The sequence below is a fragment of the Oncorhynchus mykiss genome, chromosome 9 (assembly GCF_013265735.2).
Source record: "Oncorhynchus mykiss isolate Arlee chromosome 9, USDA_OmykA_1.1, whole genome shotgun sequence".
Lineage (NCBI taxonomy): Eukaryota > Metazoa > Chordata > Actinopteri > Salmoniformes > Salmonidae > Oncorhynchus > Oncorhynchus mykiss.
In genome coordinates this window covers 65,410,623-65,428,008 of record NC_048573.1, presented here as the reverse complement: position 1 = coordinate 65,428,008, position 17,386 = coordinate 65,410,623, and the positions used below count along the sequence as shown (strand labels likewise).

The following is a 17,386-nucleotide window of genomic DNA, read 5'->3' as shown; positions in this document are numbered from 1 at the left end:
ACTGCTCCCAATTTCATCCTCAATATGGGCCTATCAGGTAAGAGCTAGTATCAGCATCTAAATATACTTAAGGTGGAGTATAGAATGTGTTCAAAAGAATACAGTACACTATACAAGTCGGATTGTGTGATATGCCTGATTTTTTATGTAATGGTTGTCCTGATTTTCTATGTAATGGTTGTCCTGATTTTCTATGTGATGGTTGTCCTGATTTTCTATGTAATGGTTGTCCTGATTTTCTATGTAATGGTTGTCCTGATTTTCTATGTAATGATTGTCTCGATTTTCTATGTAATGGTTGTCCTGATTTTCTATGTAATGGTTGTCCTGATTTTCTATGTAATGGTTGTCCTGATTTTCTATGTAATGGCTGTCCTGACATTCGATGTAATAGCTGTCCTGATTTTCAATGAAATTGCTGTCCTGATATTCTATGTAATGGCTTTCCTGATGTTCTTTAAATTAATAATAAGCACTCTAATTTTGTCGGTTTGCAGCTATCAGGATCAAGAAGCCCATCAAGACCAAGTTCCGTCTGCCTATATTCAACTGGACCGCTCTGAAACCCAACCAGATCAACGGTACGGTCTTCAGTGAGATAGATGATGAAAGAGTACTAGAGGTGAGTCTACCAGTTCCGGACAAATTTCACTTTACGGCCTTCATCTGACAGTTTACATCTTAATTAGGGGCCTTCTTCTGACAGTTTACATCTTAACTAGGGGCCTCCATCTGACAGTTTACATCTTAATTAGGGGCCTTCATCTGACAGTTTACATCTTAATTAGGGGCCTTCATCTGACAGTTTACATCTTAATTAGGGGCCTTCATCTGACAGTTTACATCTTAATAAGGGGCCTTCATCTGACAGTTTACATCTTAATTAGGGGCCTTCATCTGACAGTTTACATCTTAACTAGGGGCCTTCATCTGACAGTTTACATCTTAATTAGGGGCCTTCATCTGACAGTTTACCTCTTAACTAGGGGCCTGAGTTGTTCTTTGTCATGTTGGGTGGTCAGGAAAATAGGCCCTCAAAGCCCTACTTCTAACTCATTCAAGGCCCCACTCCTAATTCATTCAAGGCCCCACTCCTAATTCATTCAAGGCCCCACTCCTAATTCATTCAAGGCCCCACTCCTAACTCATTCAAGGCCCAAGTCCTAACTCATTCAAGGCCCAAGTCCTAACTCATTGAATGAAACATACTTCTTCTCATAGAAAATGGACATGCATTGAGGTATCACGTTTGACTGAGTGTGTCGTGTGTGTTGTCTGTCTATAGGACCTGGATGTGGAGAAGTTTGAGGAACTGTTTAAGACCAAGGCCCAGGGTCCAGTGGTGGACCTGAGTGGCCCCAAGACCAAGGTATCTCAGAAGGCTATCAACAAGATCTCCCTGCTGGACGCAAACCGCTCCAAGAACCTGGCTATCACCCTGAGGAAGGCCAACAAGAGCACTGAAGAGATCTGCAAAGCCATACAGACGTATGTACTGTAGCCTATACCTCACTCTCTATCAATTAATCACATCAACAATTCAGTTGTCACAAAGTGCTTTACAGTAACCAGCCGAGACTTTCAAAGAGCAAGCAGAAGCACAGTGGCAAGGAAACACTCCCTAGAAGGAAGAAACCTAGAGAGGAGCCAGACTCAGAAAAGAGGCCCATCCACTGGCTCTAACTGCATCTTGTCCAGTTCTAGCAATTATGTTTCCAACCTGTCTCCTGTCCTGTCTGATGTTTCCAACCGGTCTCCTGTCCTGTCTGATGTTTCTAACCTGTCTTATCTGATGTTTCAAACCTGTCCTGTTTGATGTTTCTAACCTGTCTTATCTGATGTTTCAAACCTGTCTTATCTTATGTTTCAAACCTGTCTTATCTGATGTTTCAAACCTGTCTTATCTGATGTTTCAAACCTGTCCTGTCTGATGTTTCTAACCTGTCTCCCCGTCTGATGTTACTAACCTGTCCTGTCTGATGTTTCTAACCTGTCTTATCTGATGTTTCTAACCTGTCCTGTCTGACGTTTCTAACCTGTCTTATCTGATGTTTCAAACCTGTCCTGTCTGATGTTTCTAACCTGTCCTGTTTGATGTTTCTAACCTGTCCTGTCTGATGTTTCTAACCTGTCTTATCTGATGTTTCAAACCTGTCCTGTCTGATGTTTCTAACCTGTCCTGTTTGATGTTTCTAACTTGTCCCGTCTGATGTTTCTAGTCTTTCAGTATTGTAACCTGTACTATCTTTCTCTCCCTATAGCTTCGACCTGAAGGCCCTGCCGGTGGACTTTGTGGAGTGTCTGATGTTTCTAGTCTTTCAGCATTGTAACCTGTACTATCTTTCTCTCCCTATAGCTTCGACCTGAAGGCCCTGCCGGTGGACTTCGTGGAGTGTCTGATGCGTTTCCTTCCAACGGAGGCGGAGGGGAAGATGATGCGTCAGTACGAGCGGGAGCGGCGACCGCTGGACGCGCTGACGGACGAGGACCGATTCATGCTCTTCTTCTCCAAGATCGAACGGCTCACCCAGAGGATGAATATCATTACGTTCGTAGGGAACTTCTCAGACAACGTCAACATGCTAACCCCGCAGCTCAACGCCATCATCGCAGCGTCCGCATCCGTCAAGTCTTCACCCAAGTTAAAACGAATGCTAGAGGTAAGGGTTCTCTCATCGTCCATCATCAATGATTAAACTGGTTTGAATTGGAAGAGAAGCATCCTTTCACATTAGCAGTCAGTGGTGAGTTTCCCAAAATATTCATAGCACAAAGATCATCCAGGTCAATTGTAGGCAATGGACGAAAGATGCTCTTAGTGTAACAAATATGTAGGGAAACCAAGTAGCTTTTGCTTGACCACTGCCACATTAGTATGGTGCTAAGATGTTTATTCTTTACTTTCTGTACTCACACAGATCATCTTAGCCCTGGGAAACTACATGAACAGCAGCAAGAGAGGATCTGTGTATGGCTTCAAACTACAAAGTCTTGATCTGGTGAGTACTGTACGATACAAAGTAGCACATTCTAGAGAGCGGCTCTCTGTAAGTCCTCAAGAGACTGCTCAAGGGCTACACTTTTCAAGGTGTACTCCTCCAGAATGAAAGGGCCATGTATTCTGGACATGTATTCAGTTCCAGGTAGTTCCAGGTAGTACACTTGTACACCTGTTTCAAGGTTTCAAGTTCATGGTTGTGTATATATTTTTCTCTGTCAACTGCCGGACACTAGGTATAAAAGGCGCCATGTGTACCAGTGGAGGCTGAGTGTTGAAGGATCATAATAATGGCTGGAACGGAGACAATGGAATGGCATCAAACCATTTATTTGATGCCATTCCACCTATTCCGCTCCAGCCATTATTACGAGCCCTTACTCCCCAATTAAGGTGCCACCAACCTCCTGTGATGTGTACACTTGTTTCAAAATGTACTCCTCCAGAGCGAGTGAAAAGAGCCTTGACTGATATGGAATTCTCTCCTCCCCCAGCTACTGGACACTAAGTCTACAGACAGGAAGATGACTCTGCTCCACTACATAGCTGTGGTTGTCAAGGAGAAGTACCCTGAGCTGGCTAACTTCTTCAACGAACTGCACTTTGTGGACAAAGCTGCTGCAGGTGACTACCGAGTTACACACACAGACACCATGCAACTTGAATGGATTATTCTCTTCTCATTGTACAAAGACTATAGTACATGTGATGCACAGTTGAAATAAGGAGGTTTGATATTGTGTGTGTGTGTGTGTGTGTGTGTGCGTATCTCTCTCTCTAGTGTCTCTGGAGAATGTGCTGCTGGACGTGCGGGAGCTGGGTAAAGGGATGGATCTGATCAGGAGAGAGTCTAGTCTCCATGACCACTCTGTTCTCAAGGGCTTCCTCCAGACCAGCGACACTCAGCTGGACAAACTGCAGAAGGATGCCAAGACCGCTGAGGTTCTCACGCCACCTCCATCCTATCAAAACTACAAACTGAATTTTTCAACACTGACGTCTCTAACATTTTAAACTTATACCCTCTTCCACTACTCAAAAAACATTTTGTTGATCGCTAAAGCAAGCACACAATTTTTCTTCAGGAAAAATACCTGTTCTAAAACTACCAACTGGTCAAAACACAACACAACTTACTGTAACATGAAACAACACCTCTTCCTTCTGAGACGCAGCACAACAAAGACCTGTGCAACAATACAGCAAAACACTATAAAAAAAGACTTTGTTAAGGTTTGCAATGTTGACAAATGTTGTGTTCTACCCTTGACACTTGTCTCTCCCGGGTCATTTCTAGGAAGCCTTCAACAATGTGGTGAACTACTTTGGGGAGAGCTCCAAGACGACTCCTCCCTCCGTGTTCTTCCCTGTGTTTGTGCGATTCATCAGAGCTTACAAGGTAAGGAAGGACCAAACAACACACATCTTCTACAGGGATCACATGTATGTAACAGGCCACTTAGCGAACGCTGTCATCCAAAGTGACTTATTGTAAAGTGAGTTCATACATGTAGGATGTGTATGTGATCCCTGTAGGAAATGAAGCCACAACCTTGTAGTGCTTTGATGTGTGTCAATATCGCCACACTTTTACCAACTGAGCCTCACAGGGCCATGTTCAGGAGAAGCTTACTCTTTCTGTCCTATGGGAGTTAGCCTAACCTTGAGTTAGTCTGGCTGTTGTCCCGCTGCCTCCCAGAGAAAAGCAGAACGGCCTGTGTGCCACAGGACAGGGTGTGGACTGGAGTAACAGGTCTAATAACAGGAAGGGCCAGCTGGGTCAGAACGGTAGTGGTGGTGTTTAAACTGGGCCCCGTCTTCCCCCCTTCCCACCTGCCTTCCCCTCCTGCCCCTGCCTCCCCCCTCTGACCCCTGGACCGATGGCCCGCTCTCTTCCTCTGCCTCCCCCGGATGGACAGCTCTGTCCTGCGACACAGACACCTTCCTGAGATTGTTCTCTACAAGGATTTATGGACCTGTTAAAGAAACGTGCAGCTAAAGGATCTGTGTGTGTGTGTGTGTGTGTGTGTGTGTGTGTGTGTGTGTGTTAGAGAGAGAAACAGGGAGGGGAAGAGCAAGAGACACACACAAACACACAGAGAAAATGAATGGTGCTGACTGTTTAGCTACATGAAAGTATGTTATCTCTATGTTTACTCAACTCCCAGATCCAGTTCTGCTATTATAAAAGAGACCAAATCTTTCCATAGCTTGGCTTAGCCAAGTTTTCTCTGAATGGCGTGCATTTTGTGATGTCCTCCCTACAGGATGCAGTGGAGGACAATGAGCAGAGGAAAAAGCAGGAGAAAGCCATGAGAGAGAAGTTACTGGCTCAGGAGGCCAAGCAACATGACCCCAAGGTACAATACTAGAAGTCTCCCTAGCCCTGATTCTGACAGACAAGGCCCAAAAAGCCAAAAGATGCTCAATGATTGTTTAATTAGCAAATTTAGGCATAACATGCCAGCAGCAAATGCTGACACTGCACATCCAAATATATCAGACCAAATTATGAAAGACAAGCATTGTAATTTTGAGTGAGGGAGAGGTAAAAAAGTATTGTTGACTATCAACAAAGACAAGCCTGTAGCGGCAGATCTCCTCTTCGTCTGAAGAGGAGTAAGGATCAGACCAAGATGCAGCGTGGTAAGTGTTCATGACGATTTATTTAAAAAACGAACTGAACACTGAAATACAAAACAATAAACGATGGGATGAAAACCGAAACAGTACCGTGTGGCGACAAACACACACACGGAAACAAACACCCACAAACCAACAGTGAAACCCAGGCTAACTAAGTATGATTCTCAATCAGAGACAACTAACGACATCTGCCTTTGATTGAGAACCATACTAGGCCGAACACAAAAACCAACATAGAAAAACAAACATAGACTGCCCACCCCAACTCACGCCCTGACCATACTAAATAAAGACAAAACAAAGGAAATAAAGGTCAGAACGTGACAAAGCCACCGGGGTCTGACAACTTAGATGAAAATCTCTGAGGACAATAGCGGACGAAATTGCCACTTCTATTTGCCATATCTTCAGTTTAAGCCTACTAGAAAGTGTGTGCCCTCAGGCCTGGAGGGAAGCAAAAGTCATTCCGCTACCTAAGAATAATACTTTACTGGCACAAATAGCCAACCAATCAGCCTGTTACCAACCTTTGGTAAACTTTTGTAAAAAATGGTGTTTGACCAGATACAATGCTATTTTACAGTAAACAAATTATAGGGAAGGACATTCAACAAGCACAGCACTTACAACAATGACTGAGATAAATATATGATAAAAAGATTGTGGGGGCTGTTTTGTTAGACTTCAGTGCGGATGTTGACATTATTGATCATTGTCTGCTGCTAGGAAAACGTCTGTGTTATGGCTTTACACACTCTGCTATTTTGTAGATAAAGAGTTATCTGTTTAACAGAGGGTGTTCTTTAATGGAAGCCTCTCCAACATAATCCAGGTAGAATCCGGAATTACTCAGGGCAGCTTCCTAGGCCCCTTACCTTTTTCAAACTTTACTAATGACATGCCACTGATAACTCAACACTATATACATCAGCTACTACAGCGACTGAAATGACACTCAACAAAGAGCTGCAGTTAGTTTCAGAATGGGTGGCAAGGAATAAGTTAGTCCTAAATATTTCCAAAATGAAAAGCATTGTTTTTGGGACAAATCATCCACTAAACCCTAAACCCTGAACTAAATCTTATAATGAATAATGTGGAAATTGAGCAAGTTGAGGTGACTAAACTGCTTGGAGTAACCCTGGATTGTAAACAGTCATGGTAAAAACATATTGATACAACAGTAGCTAAGATGGGGAGAAGTCTGTCCATAATAAAGCTCTGCTCTGCCTTCTTAACAGTACTATCAACAAGGCAGATCCTACAGGCCCTGGTTTTGTCGCACCTGGAGTACTGTTCAGTCGTGTGGTCAGGTGGCACAACAAAAGACTTAGGAAAATTGCAATTGGCTCAGAACAGGGCAGCACGGCTGGTCCTTGGATGTACACAGAGAGCTAATATTAATAATATGCATGTCAATCTCTCCTGGCTTAAAGGGGAGGAGAGATGGACTTCATCACTACTTGTATATGTGAGAGGTATTGACATGTTGAATGCACCGAGCTGTCTGTCTAAACTACTGGCACACAGCTCAGACACCCATTCATACCCCACAAGCCATGCCATCAGAGGTCTCTTCACAGTCGCCAAGTCCAGAACAGACTATGGGAGGCACACAGTACTACATAGAGCCATGACTACATGGAACTCTATTCCACATAGAGTAACTCACACAAGCAGTAAAATTAGATTGGAAAACAACCAGATACACCTTATGGGGACTGTGAAGAGACACAAACACAGGCACAGACACATGCAAACACACACGATAACATACGTACTATACACACACTTACACATGGATTTTGTGTTGTTTGATGTGGTAGCTGAGGGCACACACTTAATCTATTGTGAAATCAAATGGAATCAATGCGCATGTGCCGAGTACAACAGGTGTAGACCTTACAGTGAAATGCTTACTGTTGTGAATGTATTATAATGTTTTTAAAATTGCATAACTGCATTAATTTAGCTGGAGCCCAGGAAGAGTAGCTGCTGCTTTAGCAGGAACTAATGGGGATCCATAATAAATCTAAATCCAAATACTAAAACTGGACTCAACGAACATTAGTAACATTGAGCTTAATGTGCTCTAGAATTTAGACTAAATGATGGATATGACCACCTGGCTGACCACCTGACAGACCACCAGACAGACCACCAGACAGACCACCAGACAGACCACCTGACTGACTACCTGACCACCAGACTGACCACCAGCCTGACCACCTGACTGACCAACTGTCTGACCACCTGACTGACCACCTGTCTGACCACCAGACAGACCACCAGACTGACCACCTGACTGACTACCTGACCACCAGACTGACCACCAGCCTGACCACCTGACTGACCAACTGTCTGACCACCTGACTGACCACCTGTCTGACCACCAGACCACCAGACTGACCACCAGACCACAAGGCTGACCACCAGACTGGCCACCTGACCACCTGGCTGACCACCTGGCTGACCACCAGGCTGACCACCTGGCTGACCACCTGGCTGACCACCAGGCTGATCACCTGACTGACCACCAGTCCACCTGACTGACCACCAGACTGACCACCTGATTGACCACCTGACCACCAGGCTGACCACCTGACTGACCACCAGACTGACCACCAGACCACCTGACGGCCACCAGGCTGACCACCTGACTGACCACCAGACCACCTGACTGACCACCAGACTACCAGGCTGACCACCTGATTGACCACAAGACTGACAGACAGCAAGATTTATACAAATCTCTGCTGTTGAAAACTAAAAGCTAGTCTAAAGTAAATGGGCGATAATGTCTCGATGCTTTTTACAGTGGAGATTGACTTTATAAATTGTCTGGCTGGACTGATGAGAAAATGGATTGCGCAGTGATGGAACAGGGTAAATAGGCATTTCAACGTCATAGCTTTAGCCGGCGGTAACTTGTGGAATGTCTGGAATGCGGTATTAACCAATCAGCAGCCAGGATTAGACCCACTTGTTTTATAATTCTCAATATAAGGCTTTCACACTTACTATAAGGAGTTTATGCATTTGTATGATTGAAACGATCCTCTGGCAGCTCAAGCCATTTAGGCAGAATTTGATGTTCTTCCTCCTCTCCCTCCCAGGTCCAGGTAGTGAAAAAGAGGCAGCAGCAACAGGAGCTGATCTCTGAGCTGCGTAAACGCCAGGCCAAGGACCACCGACCCGTATACGAGGGGAAGGACGGCACCATTGAGGATATCATCACAGGTGGGCTCGATATGCAGCCTCGCTGGTAGCCACGCAGAACCCAGCCATGCCCAGTAGGAGCCCCAGGTCCCCTAGTCCAAGCCCCAACCCCAGCCCCATCCCAAGCCCCAGCAGCCCCAACCCAGCCCCAACCCAGCCCAAGCCCCAGCAGCCCCAACCCAGCCCAAGCCCCAGCAGCCCCATCCCCAACCCAGCCCAAGCCCCAGAAGCCCCATCCCAAGCCCCAACCCAGTCCAAGCCCCAGCAGCCCCAACCCAGCCCAAGCCCCAGCAGTCCCAGCCCAAGCCCCAGTAGTCCCATCCCAAGCCCCAGCAGCACCAACCCTAACCCAGCAGCCCCAGCCCCATCCCCATCCCCAACCCAGCCCATCCCATCCCAAGCCCCAGCAGCCCCAACCCTAACCCAGCAGCCCCAGCCACATGCCAAGCCCCAGCCCATTCCAAGTCCCAGCAGCACCAACCCTAACCCAGCAGCCCCAACCCTAACCCAGCAGCCCCAGCCCAATCCCCAGTCCCAACCCCAGGCCCAACCTCAGCCCCAACCCAGCCCAATCCCCAGCAGCCCAAGCCCCAACCCCCAGCAGCCCAAGCAGCCCCAGGGACTGGGCTAAGATCACTGTGGTCCTCAACTGCTCGGCTGGAGGAGCACTGTGTTACGCAGTTCAGACACCACTACCAGAGGCTCCAGAGCATCTAGACAACAGCAGATTCCAGTTCTCAATCATGTCCCAGTAGTTTATTTTTTTGTGGCCTGCTAGTTATCTAGATTAGTAGTGTCTCATCATTATGTAGTGTCTGTGCGGCTAAGCAGCAATTGAGCCTCAAAGTATAACTACTGCTTCATGGGATGTGCTAACTCAGGACAGTTCCCGAACTCAACTCTCATTAATCAAAATCTACTGTGAAATAATCCAAATGTTAAATGTTAATAATTGTAATAATATGTTAATAATGTGTTAATAATGCCTTTCCTTCCTGTTACTAGGCCCTTTACAAAAAGTACATCATCTACGTTATTCAACACGAAGTATATCCCTGTCCTCCTGGACATAGCGTCACATACGTTATTCAACATGCAGTATATCCCTGTCCTCCTGGACATAGCGTCACATACGTTATTCAACATGCAGTATATCCCTGTCCTCCTGGACATAGCGTCACATACGTTATTCAACATGCAGTATATCCCTGTCCTCCTGGACATAGCGTCACCTACGTTATTCAACATGCAGTATATCCCTGTCCTCCTGGACATAGCGTCACATACGTTATTCAACATGCAGTATATCCCTGTCCTCCTGGACATAGCGTCACCTACGTTATTCAACATGCAGTATATCCCTGTCCTCCTGGACATAGCGTCACCTACGTTATTCAACATGCAGTATATCCCTGTCCTCCTGGACATAGCGTCATCTACGTTATTCAACATGAAGTATATCCCTGTCCTCCTGGACATAGCGTCACCTACGTTATTCAACATGCAGTATATCCCTGTCCTTCTGGACATAGCGTCACCTACGTTATTCAACATGCAGTATATCCCTGTCCTCCTGGACATAGCGTCATCTACGTTATTCAACATGCAGTATATCCCTGTCCTCCTGGACATAGCGTCATCTACATTATTCAACATGCAGTATATCCCTGTCCTCCTGGACATAGCGTCACCTACGTTATTCAACATGCAGTATATCCCTGTCCTTCTGGACATAGCGTCACCTACGTTATTCAACATGCAGTATATCCCTGTCCTCCTGGACATAGCGTCATCTACGTTATTCAACATGCAGTATATCCCTGTCCTTCTGGACATAGCGTCACCTACGTTATTCAACATGCAGTATATCCCTGTCCTCCTGGACATAGCGTCACCTACGTTATTCAACATGCAGTATATCCCTGTCCTCCTGGACATAGCGTCATCTACGTTATTCAACATGAAGTATATCCCTGTCCTCCTGGACATAGCGTCACCTACGTTATTCAACATGCAGTATATCCCTGTCCTCCTGGACATAGCGTCACCTACGTTATTCAACATGCAGTATATCCCTGTCCTCCTGGACATAGCGTCACCTACGTTATTCAACATGCAGTATATCCCTGTCCTCCTGGACATAGCGTCACCTACGTTATTCAACATGCAGTATATCCCTGTCCTCCTGGACATAGCGTCACCTACGTTATTCAACATGCAGTATATCCCTGTCCTCCTGGACATAGCGTCACCTACGTTATTCAACATGCAGTATATCCCTGTCCTCCTGGACATAGTGTCACCTACGTTATTCAACATGCAGTATATCCCTGTCCTCCTGGACATAGCGTGTCATCTACGTTATTCAACATGCAGTATATCCCTGTCCTCCTGGACATAGCGTCAACTACGTTTTTCAACATGCAGTATATCCCTGTCCTCCTGGACATAGTGTCACCTACGTTATTCAACATGCAGTATATCCCTGTCCTCCTGGACATAGCGTGTCATCTACGTTATTCAACATGCAGTATATCCCTGTCCTCCTGGACATAGCGTCACCTACGTTATTCAACATGCAGTACTTCCCTGTCCTCCTGGACATAGCGTCACCTACGTTATTCAACATGCAGTATATCCCTGCCCTCCTGGACATAGCGTCATCTACGTTATTCAACATGAAGTATATCCCTGTCCTCCTGGACATAGCGTCATCTACGTTATTCAACATGCAGTATATCCCTGTCCTCCTGGACATAGCGTCACCTACGTTATTCAACATGCAGTATATCCCTGCCCTCCTGGACATAGCGTCATCTACGTTATTCAACATGAAGTATATCCCTGTCCTCCTGGACATAGCGTCATCTACGTTATTCAACATGCAGTATATCCCTGCCCTCCTGGACATAGCGTCATCTACGTTATTCAACATGCAGTATATCCCTGTCCTCCTGGACATAGCGTCACCTACGTTATTCAACATGCAGTATATCCCTGTCCTCCTGGACATAGCGTCATCTACGTTATTCAACATGCAGTATATCCCTGCCCTCCTGGACATAGCGTCACCTACGTTATTTAACATGCAGTATATCCCTGTCCTCCTGTACATAGCGTCATCTACTTTATTCATCATGAAGTATATCCCTGTCCTCCTGGACATAGCATCATCTACGTTATTCAACATGCAGTATATCCCTGTCCTCCTGGACATAGCGTCACCTACGTTATTCAACGTGCAGTATATCCCTGTCCTCCTGGACATAGCGTCACCTACGTTATTCAACGTGCAGTATATCCCTGTCCTCCTGGACATAGCGTCACCTACGTTATTCAACATGCAGTATATCCCTGTCCTCCTGGACATAGCGTCACCTACGTTATTCAACATGCAGTATATCCCTGTCCTCCTGGACATAGCGTCACCTACGTTATTCAACATGCAGTATATCCCTGTCCTCCTGGACATAGCGTCACCTACGTTATTCAACATGCAGTATATCCCTGTCCTCCTTGACATAGCGTCACCTACGTTATTCAACATGCAGTATATCCCTGTCCTCCTGGACATAGCGTCACCTACGTTATTCAACATGCAGTATATCCCTGTCCTCCTGGACATAGCGTCACATACGTTATTCAACATGCAGTTTATCCCTGTCCTCCTGGACATAGTGTCACCTACGTTATTCAACATGCAGTATATCCCTGTCCTCCTGGACATAGCGTCATCTACGTTATTCAACATGCAGTATATCCCTGTCCTCCTGGACATAGCGTCACCTACGTTATTCAACATGCAGTATATCCCTGTCCTCCTGGCCATAGCGTCACCTACGTTATTCAACATGCAGTATATCCCTGTCCTCCTGGACATAGCGTCATCTACGTTATTCAACATGCAGTATATCCCTGTCCTCCTGTACATAGCGTCACCTACGTTATTCAACATGCAGTATATCCCTGTCCTCCTGGACATAGCGTCACCTACGTTATTCAACATGCAGTATATCCCTGTCCTCCTGGACATAGCGTCACCTACGTTATTCAACATGCAGTATATCCCTGTCCTCCTGGACATAGCGTCACCTACGTTATTCAACATGCAGTATATCCCTGTCCTCCTGGACATAGCGTCACCTACGTTATTCAACATGCAGTATATCCCTGTCCTCCTGGACATAGCGTCACCTACGTTATTCAACATGCAGTATATCCCTGTCCTTCTGGACATAGCGTCACCTACGTTATTCAACATGCAGTATATCCCTGTCCTCCTGGACATAGCGTCACCTACGTTATTCAACATGCAGTATATCCCTGTCCTCCTGGACATAGCGTCACCTACGTTATTCAACATGCAGTATATCCCTGTCCTCCTGGACATAGCGTCACCTACGTTATTCAACATGCAGTATATCCCTGTCCTCCTGGACATAGCGTCATCTACGTTATTCAACATGCAGTATATCCCTGTCCTCCTGGACATAGCGTCACCTACGTTATTCAACATGAAGTATATCCCTGTCCTCCTGGACATAGCGTCACCTACGTTATTCAACATGCAGTATATCCCTGTCCTCCTGGACATAGCGTCACCTACGTTATTCAACATGCAGTATATCCCTGTCCTCCTGGACATAGCGTCACCTACGTTATTCAACATGCAGTATATCCCTGTCCTCCTGGACATAGCGTCACCTACGTTATTCAACATGCAGTATATCCCTGTCCTCCTGGACATAGCGTCACCTACGTTATTCAACATGCAGTATATCCCTGTCCTCCTGGACATAGCGTCACCTACGTTATTCAACATGCAGTATATCCCTGTTCTCCTGGACATAGCGTCACCTACGTTATTCAACATGCAGTATATCCCTGCCCTGGCAACTTACTCCATATAGTGCACTGCTGGTCAAAACGTAGTACACTGTATAGGGAATATGGTGTAATTTCAGAAGCACCCAAAGACCTTGTGGTCCATACACCACAACATGGAGGTATGGCACAGAGAGAGCTGGAACACTGGATATAAAGATATTACAGTGACAACACTGAGAAGTGTACCAAGCTGATGGCACATCAGATGGTCTACCACAGTACAGCACCAGTACAGGTTCCTCTGTCTCAGGTGTGACATTTTCTCCCCTCATCCTCCTCCCCCTCAGTGTTGAAGAGCGTCCCCTTCACAGCCCGTACTGCTAAACGAGGCTCACGGTTCTTCTGTGATGCACAGCTGTGTGACGACTCCAACTGCTAGTCCCTACAGTTCCTCCCCCCCTAATGCCAAGGTTGTCCAGAACAGGTGTCCCCTCCTCTGACCACTGTGCATGCAGCATGACCTCCCACCCTGTCCCTCCCTAAGACTACTCCTTAACACTTCACTAACTTCGGCGGCCATTTAATAGTTCAGCACAGTGCAGTTTGTTTGAATCCTGACCCTCGACTCTTATTGGTGGGCAAGTGATGTGTTCTACAGTGCCTTGCGAAAGTATTCGGCCCCCTTGAACTTTGCGACCTTTTGCCACATTTCAGGCTTCAAACATAAAGATATAAAACTGTATTTTTTTGTGAAGAATCAACAACAAGTGGGACACAATCATGAAGTGGAACGACATTTATTGGATATTTCAAACTTTTTTAACAAATCAAAAACAGAAAAATTGGGCGTGCAAAATTATTCAGCCCCTTTACTTTCAGTGCAGCAAACTCTCTCCAGAAGTTCAGTGAGGATCTGTGAATGATCCAATGTTGACCTAAATGACTAATGATGATAAATACAATCCACCTGTGTGTAATCAAGTCTCCGTATAAATGCACCTGCACTGTGATAGTCTCAGAGGTCCGTTAAAAGCGCAGAGAGCATCATGAAGAACAAGGAACACACCAGGCAGGTCCGAGATACTGTTGTGAAGAAGTTTAAAGCCGGATTTGGATACAAAAAGATTTCCCAAGCATTAAACATCCCAAGGAGCACTGTGCAAGCGATAATATTGAAATGGAAGGAGTATCAGACCACTGCAAATCTAGCAAGACCTGGCCGTCCCTCTAAACTTTCAGCTCATACAAGGAAAAGACTGATCAGAGATGCAGCCAAGAGGCCCATGATCACTCTGGATGAACTGCAGAGATCTACAGCTGAGGTGGGAGACTCTGTCCATAGGACAACAATCAGTCGTATATTGCACAAATGTGGCCTTTATGGAAGAGTGGCAAGAAGAAAGCCATTTCTTAAAGATATCCATAAAAAGTGTTGTTTAAAGTTTGCCACAAGCCACCTGGGAGACACACAAAACATGTGGAAGAAGGTGCTCTGGTCAGATGAAACCAAAATTGAACTTTTTGGCAACAATGCAAAACGTTATGTTTGGCGTAAAAGCAACACAGCTGAACACACCATCCCCACTGTCAAACATGGTGGTGGCAGCATCATGGTTTGGGCCTGCTTTTCTTCAGCAGGGACAGGGAAGATGGTTAAAATTGATGGGAAGATGGATGGAGCCAAATACAGGACCATTCTGGAAGAAAACCTGATGGAGACTGCAAAAGACCTGAGACTGGGACGGAGATTTGTCTTCCAACAAGACAATGATCAAAAATATAAAGCAAAATCTACAATGGAATGGTTCAAAAATAAACATATCCAGGTGTTAGAATGGCCAAGTCAAAGTCCAGACCTGAATCCAATTGAGAATCTGTGGAAAGAACTGAAAACTGCTGTTCACAAATGCTCTCCATCCAACCTCACTGAGCTCGAGCTGTTTTGCAAGGAGGAATGGGAAAAAATGTCAGTCTCTCGATGTGCAAAACTGATAGAGACATACCCCAAGCGACTTACAGCTGTAATCGCAGCAAAAGGTGGCGCTACAAAGTATTAACTTAAGGGGGCTGAATAATTTTGCACGCCCAATTTTTCAGTTTTTGATTTCTTAAAAAAGTTTGAAATATCCAATAAATGTCGTTCCACTTCATGATTGTGTCCCACTTGTTGTTGATTCTTCACAAAAAAATACAGTTTTATATCTTTATGTTTTAAGCCTGAAATGTGGCAAAAGGTCGCAAAGTTCAAGGGGGCCGAATACTTTCGCAAGGCACTGTATATCCCTCAAAACACCTCTACCTGAATTACCAGGGTAGAAGTCAGACAGCCAAACCTCTTTGGATTACTGAACCTACAAAGACTGTATCAAAAGCTAATGTTAAAATGTGAATATGTAATGTTTACTACCACGAAATATAATCACATGGTCAATATGAAGTTGCATCTAGCATAACAGCATGGGCATGGAAAGCTACAATACCGGTATGTAAATACTGTATGTTCATTTTCTATCAGGTTTTATACTTTTTTCAATTTATTTTTCAAAAATCTTAAAAGTACAGTATAGTAATTAAGAGGTTTGGCTACAACTGCTAACAATGCCTTGTTGTTCCTTGAAACTAACTAACATGGATGGTTTGGTTTCCCCTCTAACCTGTTAAGAACCTTTCCTCAACCTCTACTCTGTATTCATTCTACCCCTCTGAACAGCTGAACAGAAGATTAATGACAGTATATGCCACTTCTAAATTCTGCAGGGTAAGAAAGGCAGCCTGAAGCCTGTTTGCTTGGCCCTGGCCATGCTCGTCCTGTGTGCTGCGGCCTGCGGACATGCTGTGTGCTGCTAGCTACACAGTCTATGGTGCTGCTACAGTGATGTCAGCTGCTTCAGCCAGGCCAGCGCTTCAGATGCAAACAGGAACATGCTTTACTCTACAGCAAAGCATTCAGATATGCTTTACAACAGCTAGGACTGCTTTACTGCACAACAATCAGATATGCTTTTACATCAGCCACAGCAAAGCAGTCAGACATGCTTTTACAACAGCCAGGTCTACTTTTCTGCACCACAGCCCAAAAATGTAGCTTAATATTTATATAACTGGATACATCCCCTAGAATACACTGTAAGTTCATGTCAGGTCATTTTCTTTTCCATCAACCTTACCTCTCAGGAAAACAGTGGCAGCGGCTGTAGGGGGATTGAAATTTAAAGGGGCTATCAGCAGTTGCTACACACATTTTTGGACATAATTATATGTACCCATTGATTCTTGAAGAATATACACTATATATACAAACGTATGTGGACAGCCCTTCGAATTCATGGATTTGGCTATTTCAGCCACCCTCGTGCTGACAGGTGCATAAAATCAGGCACACATACATGCAATCTCTATAGACAAACATTGTCTCAGTGACTTTCAACCTGGCACTGTCATAGGATGCCTCCTTTCCAACAAACCAGTCTCCCACATAATCTGCCCTGCTCGAGCAGCCCCAGTCAACTGTAAGTGCTGTTATTGTGAAGTGGAAACGTCTAGGAGCAACAACGGCTCAGCTTCGAAGTGGTAGGCCACACAAGCTCACAGAATGGGACCACCGAGTGCTCACAGTCGGCCTGCACAGAGCCCTGACCTCAACCCCATCGAACACCTTTGGGATGAATTGAAAGGCCGACTGTGAGCCAGGCCTAA

The 17,386-nt window shown here is 45.4% G+C and overlaps 1 protein-coding gene across 3 annotated transcripts in view; it reads left to right on the top strand.

The window, feature by feature from the left end:
* Nucleotides 1-17,386, top strand: part of LOC110532685 (formin-like protein 3) — a 91,952-nt gene that overhangs the window by 70,856 nt on the left and 3,710 nt on the right. Inside the window, exons 13-23 of one of the 3 annotated variants that reach the window (XM_036988708.1) lie at nt 1-37; nt 498-622; nt 1,286-1,488; nt 2,357-2,660; nt 2,919-2,999; nt 3,493-3,622; nt 3,780-3,940; nt 4,296-4,397; nt 5,266-5,358; nt 8,761-8,884; nt 14,038-14,160. The exon at nt 1-37 is cut by the window's left edge and continues 56 nt beyond it. In XM_036988708.1, coding sequence (XP_036844603.1) covers nt 1-37; nt 498-622; nt 1,286-1,488; nt 2,357-2,660; nt 2,919-2,999; nt 3,493-3,622; nt 3,780-3,940; nt 4,296-4,397; nt 5,266-5,358; nt 8,761-8,884; nt 14,038-14,129 — 1,452 coding nt within the window. In that variant the 3' untranslated portion in view covers nt 14,130-14,160. Of the gene's footprint in view, nt 38-497; nt 623-1,285; nt 1,489-2,356; nt 2,661-2,918; nt 3,000-3,492; nt 3,623-3,779; nt 3,941-4,295; nt 4,398-5,265; nt 5,359-8,760; nt 8,885-14,037; nt 14,175-17,386 lie in introns of all 3 variants that reach the window. The other 2 variants (XM_036988709.1, XM_036988710.1) reach the window with 2 other exon arrangements.